General features: G+C 30.8%; 1 protein-coding gene across 1 annotated transcript in view; it reads left to right on the top strand.

Annotated features, from left to right (window-relative positions):
- LOC110418632 (transcription factor MYB122-like) overlaps nucleotides 1-4,685 on the top strand; it is an 8,985-nt gene extending 4,300 nt beyond the window's left edge. Inside the window, exons 2-4 of the mRNA XM_021431412.1 lie at nucleotides 3,077-3,210; nucleotides 3,304-3,433; nucleotides 3,919-4,685. Of these exons, the coding sequence (XP_021287087.1) occupies nucleotides 3,078-3,210; nucleotides 3,304-3,433; nucleotides 3,919-4,663 (1,008 nt within the window). The 5' untranslated portion in view covers nucleotide 3,077 and the 3' untranslated portion in view covers nucleotides 4,664-4,685. The remainder of the gene's footprint in view (nucleotides 1-3,076; nucleotides 3,211-3,303; nucleotides 3,434-3,918) is intronic.
- Nucleotides 4,686-7,408: the final 2,723 nt, after the last annotated feature.

Consider the following 7,408-nt stretch of genomic DNA (forward strand, 5'->3'; position numbering starts at 1 on the left):
AATAAAATATATAATATAAAAAAATATTTAAAATGAAAATAAAATATATAAAATTATAATAAAAAATAAAAATAAAATATATGACATTAAAAATATATTTAAGAAATGATATTATATAAAAATTAATAATAAAAATATAAAATATATAAAAATAAAATATATAAATTTATAATAATAAATAAAAATAAAATATATGATATTAAAAATATATTTAAGAGATGATATTATATAAAAATTAATAATAAAAAATATAAATATATTAAACTTGTATTTTAATAACTAAGGTAATTTTAAAAATTAACATTACATTGTCAACAAAGTACTTGTAAACCAAACGCTGCAATGTTATCTTCCCTACATTTTAATCAGTATTTTACTTGTATACCTAACACTGTAATGTTATGTTCCCTGCAATCAAATTGCTTGTAAGCACATTACTTATAATCACATTGCATTGTAAAGTACCAAACGCCACCCATATGTTTTTAATGATAACAAAATATTCCTCACTCATTAATGTCTAACTTCACTATTTAAGTCACATAATATAATCTTATATCCCTAACAAAGCTGTTAATTAAAAGCAAGTTAAGCATTTTGTTAAGTTCAATGAAAACTTAATCAGTTAAGAAGGAAAAAGCAAATAATGAACAAAAACAGAACTCTAGTAACTGATTATTAAGGTACCTTAATCAGTTAAGGCATGGTTGTGTTATATGTTGAAGCAAAATAAAAATATGCTAATCAGTTAAGAGGTCTGGTTAATCGGTTAAAGTACAAGCTCCTATTATCTTCAAGCACCAAAAACAAGTTTGAAAATATAATTGACCGTTGAAGGGAGCCAAAATGGAGAAGTTCAAAATTTGAAGATTTTCTAGTCAATTAAAGTTAGCTTTAAATGGTTATGGTTGAAGGAAGAAAAACTTCAATCAGTTAAGGGAAAAGCTAACCAATTAAAGGAAGACTGTTGTGAAGAGAAATGAAATAAAAAGTTTGTAATCAGTTAGAACTTGTCATAACCAGTTAGAGGAAGTGTGCTGAAGACAGAAAACTCTTACTTAGTTAGAGCCTCCTGTAATTAGTTAGAGCAAAGAACACAGCAACAGAAAAGTGCAAAGTAGAAAAGCTGTAAGCGATTAGAGTTGCTGGTAACCGATTAGCCTAAGTTTGTTTGCCTATTTGAATTTAAACACTAGAAGATAAAATAATAGCTAAAAGTGCATCAGAGTTGTTTCTAACGGCTAAAAACTATCTCCAATAGAAAAAACTGACTCCTTAAGTATAAAAAGAAGCTCTAACAATCAAAAAAAATATATTTGAAGAGAAAAAGTTACTTTGAGCAAAAAGTTAACTATTCTTCACTAAAAATACTTATTTTTCATTCTAAATCTAGAAAAAGTGTTTGAGTTTGATTGTAATCTGTCCAGACTTGTAAAGGTATTTAGTTGTACTTTTTTTTTTGAGAAATTAGAGTGTTGAAAGCACTCTAAAGCTTATTGTGAAGGATTAGAACTAGAGTTAGAAGCTCACCTTGTAAAAGCTTGGTATAAGTTGTTAATTTCATTGGTATAGTGAAATTGGATTGAAAATCTTTGATTGAAAGATCAAAGTAGTAGATGTAGATCAAGATGATTGAATCACTATAAATACTCTTCATTGTTTACTTTTCTTTATCTTTCCTTACTTAATATCTTATAATTCTAACAAATTTTAACCTTTTCATTCATCTGATTGATTAAAAATTCTGGGAACTTTAAAAGACTGAATAAAAAAATTTTAATATTATTTATCCTCTTGTAAACACTCTAACGGGATCAACATCCTGTTTTGTTCTTTAAGTAGAAAAATGGGAGGAAACAAGAAAGATAAATTAGCTACAGGGCTTTGACTTTTCTACCCACTGATCATGAATCGAAGTAAAAGCTAAAAAAAAGGACGAAAAAGATATGGGACCAATTGAATCCTAACACAAGCATGGAAGCTCCTAGAGAGAATTGCATGTCTTTGTGGTCTAAATTATGCATCGTGACAATGTGACAATGTCCAGCCTTAAACCTTACGTCCAATTTTAAATAGCTGTGAGAGAAAAGTCCGAGTCATAGGTGGTTAGGTTTGTTAGGGTGCGTTCACATGAATTTGCATAAATTGATGGGACCATGAAACTCAACACGTATTGTATCGCACTAGAGCATTGATTAGGCACATACATATTTTTTACTCAAAGACTTAGATATTTGAGTTCGAATATTGATTTTTTTAATAAAACAATTAATTATTGTATTTACATAAACTTTTGTTAAACAAAATTTTATTGAAGTATATCATATATGATTACGTGGTATTTTTTATGTTTACATATTTAATCACTTCTTTATTAGAGAAATTTAGTAAGTCATTACTTATAAGGTTTTGAATATGTTAAAAGTTTTTTTAGGTCATTAAAAGGTCATTAAAGTTATGATTTTTAGTAATCACTTGATGCACATACTAAAGTAAATAAATTTGTTACTAATATGATCCATGGATAGATAAAAAAAGTATTTATTAATTAATTAATGTTAATGATGCATTATTCTATTATCTAGTTTAATTAATTAATTAAATGAAAACTTACATACTGATTGATCAATATTACAATAATTTACGAATAAGAATTTTACTAATTCGATGATCTATAATTTACTAATAATGTGTAGAATTATACATCAATAAAACATATAATATAAACTCTTAAAATTAACGAAAAATGTTGAAGGTCAGTACCTACACATAAGTTAGGAAAGCATATACAACAAGGTCTTATGGATGTAAATCGATTAGGGCCTAATCTATGCTTTTACACGTGCACGTGTTTATTGTATATACATTATTAACATTTCCCTTATATCTGTCTTTTCAGTAACAACTCCAATTTGAAGGCAGTTGCGTTATGGTCAACCTTTCTCTCATCACAGTCCTGTAAATCATATATATATACCTAGCTACTTACGCAGGAACAGAAAGCATTTCAATTGAGAAATAATTTATATTATTAATTTTGTTGCATAAAATCACGTTAGTTTCTTTGTTATATCAGAATGGGAAGGACTCCATTCTGCATGGCAGAGGGTTTGAAGAAAAAAGCGTGGACAGCTGAAGAAGACCAGAAGCTCATAGCTTATATACAAAAACATGGCGAAGGAGGCTGGCGTTCCCTACCCGAAAAAGCTAGTTAGGTCTTTTTCTTTTTTTTTTTAATTTCATGGCTTAAGTTTTGACATCAAGTCCTTATTTTATGGAACGTGATCATGTTCTTTGTTCCAGGTCTTCAGAGATGTGGGAAGAGCTGTAGGCTTAGATGGGCAAATTATCTTAGATCTGGTATTAAGAGAAGGGACTTCACCCCCGAGGAAGATCAAACCATCATTGAACATCATGCTGCACTAGGCAACAGGTTATCCGAAAGCTTTTTAATGACAACACAAAGTATTATATTCTTATTGTACATTGACCTAAAACTGGAGATATAATGTTATTAAATGAATTCATTATTTTAACTATAGCTTTCTCTATAATATTATATATATGTACATGTGTATGTATAATTTCTTTACTTTGTCGTGCTTAATTAGTCTCCAACAAATTAAAAAAAATGAAGAGAGAGAAGATAGAGGAGCTAGAAATGGATTGTTAAAAATGATGAAATGTTGTCAAGCAGATTTTTCACTTTTTGTTTTGTATTTTTGTTTTCTCCACCTATCAAACATGCATGAGCATGACCGAAGACTGAAATCCTCGAGACTACTCCTGAATGAGCACTGAGCATGCCCTTTTTGTCCTTTAAGAGATTAATTATGGTTTAGAGAAATTAGTAGTGAACTATTGCTCTTATGGGTTCTTGTCATCAATCTCACATATGTATGTATCTTTTCGCTTAAGGTGGGCAGCAATAGCCAGGCACTTACCAAAGAGGACAGAGAATGAGATTAAGAACTATTGGAACGCTCATCTCAAGAAACGCTTAGCTACTATGAGTATAGGTTCGGTGACTCATAAGCCTGTGGGCACCACACCTGGCTTATCCAGCGGAAATTCCAACACCATAGGCAATGCGGAGCCGCCCATGGTTCATACTAAAAGTGCAACAACGCAAGAATCTGAACCAACACTGCAACAGCCGACATCAAGGTCTACCTCAGCTTCAGCTCTGCTACTTAATAAGTTAGCCTCCAGGGTCAACATGTTGCAAAGTGTTGATCTCATAAGAGCTTGTCAAATTATGCAATTGATGTCATCTAAGGGCATTGGTGATGGTGGTGCTACTGCCAACAATGAAAGTGTTATTTGCCACCCTACATCAAATTGTCAGGGAAATAATACATCAACAGCACCAGACACATCGATTGGGCTAGATATTGCTGATCTACTCACAACACCTTTAAATTGCCAAGATTTGTCAGAGATAATTTCTCCGGAGTCAGCAAAATGCAACGCTAGTGATGATGGTGGTGTTAGTGTTGATAATTATAAAATCGAAGATCCTGTAGCTGATGCATTGAGCATTCTAGATAATAATGCATCAACACCTGCAAGCTCTTTTTCAAGTACTTCGGATCGAGTTTCAAACAACATGGCTTCCAAATTCGCCTCATTGCCTTGCGTTGATGATGAAATTCACGATTGACAGAACAACCTTCCGGGACCAATTCAAGGAGACAGTGATACTACAATCACCGGAGATGACTCGGATTTCATAGAATTCTTTCCAAAATTATTGGAATTCTGACTCACAAGATTCACCTTCGAATTAGAGGGTTGAGACAATGCATCACAAGCACATGTTTTACATTCTATTTGCATATGAGTTATGAATTGTTCTATTGATAGAGACTCCATAGAATGCAAAAACTTTCTTTTGTAATTATTCCAGATGGAGGCAATTTAGAAATAATTGCACCTATTTGTAGCGCATCAAGAACCTTAACCTCAAGGTCTTTTAGTTTTGAAACTAAAACTTGTAAATCATGTACTTAATCCATGATAGGCAGATTATCACTTATCTTAAACTTGAAATATTTTAAGGACAAAAATTTGTCAGTACTTCGTCTTTTGTTTTTATGGGTATTTTCCATGGCTATCCAAATTTCATTTGGAGTCTTTAGATTGGGGTGGAGATCATATAGATGATCTATCAAACTGGTTAGGATGTGTTCATGGCATACTAATTCATTTTCGTCACGTTTTTTTTCTCTTTGCCTTTTGTGCATCAGAGTCTCTATTCATCGATTTTGGAAGTGTAGTAAGAGTCAGATGCATAACATAATAACTTTCGAGATTGTGAGCAAAAATTCATCTTATCTCTCAAGCGAGTGAAACTAGTTCCATCAAACTGATCAAGTTTAAGGAATTTTTGATTCATGAGTTGAAATCTTGAATTTGGATTAGACTCCATTGAGAACAACTCTTTAAAATTGTTAGAAAATTAGAATAAGAAAGAAGAAAAAAGCTTGAATAGTGCTGTAACACACTTTCTTTAAAGAGTTGTTGACTACTATAAGGATATGTAGACAAAGACTCTCCAAGATACTAGAAGCTTATTTCAAAATGCTTTTTTGAATGAATTCTGGCTTGGAAGTTCGTTTTTTTTATAAATAGTGAGAGGTTGTATCTATTGTTTTTCAACAAATGTGTCTTGTTAACTTTCAACAGTTGTGTCTATAAATTTTTATAGATGTGTCTATTGTATTTCAATAGACATATCTATTGAACAACTTTAAATAGTTTTATTTGTTGTAAATACTTATCTTATTTTGCATGCAAACTATCCAACACTTCTTGTTCAGTTTGAGTTTGAGAATATTCATGTAAAATTCTATAAGATGAATTGGAGTATAAACATTGTATCAGCAAGATTGATAAAAGAATTAATAGATGATCATTGAAGAAATAAAGCTTGGATTGATTGCAGATAACTTGAAGACTAAATTGGTTTATGATTATGAAGAAACAAGTCACGTGGTTTGCACATGGTCAATTAAAATAGTCACATGTGATCGACACATTCATCAATAAAAGATGAGATAGCTCTTGAGTTTATAAATAAAGATTTTCCTCCATTAAGTATGTCTTTTGAGTTCAAAACATGAGCTCATGACAAATAGTTTCATAGTAAACTTAAATCTTCGTTGATGTGGAATTCTCATGAAAGATATAAAGATTGAAGCAAACGCAAACTAGTGTAAAGGTCTATCTTCTTTATGGATAAAAAGTTAATGAGCCAATACAACGAGAGTATTACACAATTGGATGAGATAAAATGTCACGGATCACACATCTCTAAAAGAGATGGTGAGTTTTAAGTTTATAAATTAAAGTTTTCCTCTACCTATTAAGCGCATTTTAGAATCTTAACTGCAATTGGTTAGTCATCGAATGAATCAAGCATATTAAATTTGATTTTCTCTCAATTTACAAAAACTGTCACCTTTCATCTATTAATAAATCTTCCTATGTTTTTCAAAAACAAAATTACATGGCAAAAGCATTTTAGGAACAAGTAAAAATACGAAAACATGAATATTAAAGTTTTTTGGACCTGCTTGCTTTTCTTGCCAATAGTCTGGATATTATGTTATTGCTATCTAATTTTCATCTATGTTTATGTATTAAATCATAATACAAAATTAACTTTATGCTAAGCTAATACACATATACTCATAATATAGAAGGACAGTACCCGTGGCATTGTCATTATTCTCAAATTATCTTTAAACCATTGTTTTGAGCTCTTAACGTCACTATCAAACTACTTTCTTTCCAATCGAAGGGCATGTCTTTTACTCAAAAAGACAATGACTAATGCTTAGAGTTCATGTCGATGAGTTGCCTACCTTTCCTTATTCTCGTGTAAAATTTAATTTATACCTTAATATTGCCAAGAACAGCATGATTAGAGCATCAACGCAACAGAAGAACAAAATATTGAAATAAAATAAAAACCATGGCTCCTACCTTTGGATCACCATGGTTGTTTAATGTAAAGTTAAGCACCATATAAAATCAGAAAAAGTTTTACCTTTCCAAATGATATCATAATCAAATGGATTCTTTTTGATGAAAAAATTTGAACACTTTGTGTGTGAAAGAATCCCAGCCACTCAATCGCTTGGCCTTCAATATTGCACACATGATTGCAACGAATCCTTCACAAGGAGAGAGCTTTATGCTACGAGCTTATGGTAGCAACTGGACAATGATTTGTCTTCTTTTCTTCTTTGATTTCCAACAAAAAATCAAAAGAGAAGTTTTCAAAAAAAAATTCTCAAGAGTGACGGTAGTCAAGAGAAAAATCTTTTTTTTTCTCTAGAAAAGAGTAGCTATAATGTGATATTTATATCTAGGTTTAACTTATTAAAATTTGCAAAATAAG

The sequence above is a fragment of the Theobroma umbraticum genome, unplaced genomic scaffold, assembly GCF_002168275.2.
Source record: "Theobroma umbraticum cultivar Fairchild unplaced genomic scaffold, ASM216827v3 scaffold_50.0, whole genome shotgun sequence".
Taxonomy (NCBI): domain Eukaryota; kingdom Viridiplantae; phylum Streptophyta; class Magnoliopsida; order Malvales; family Malvaceae; genus Theobroma; species Theobroma umbraticum.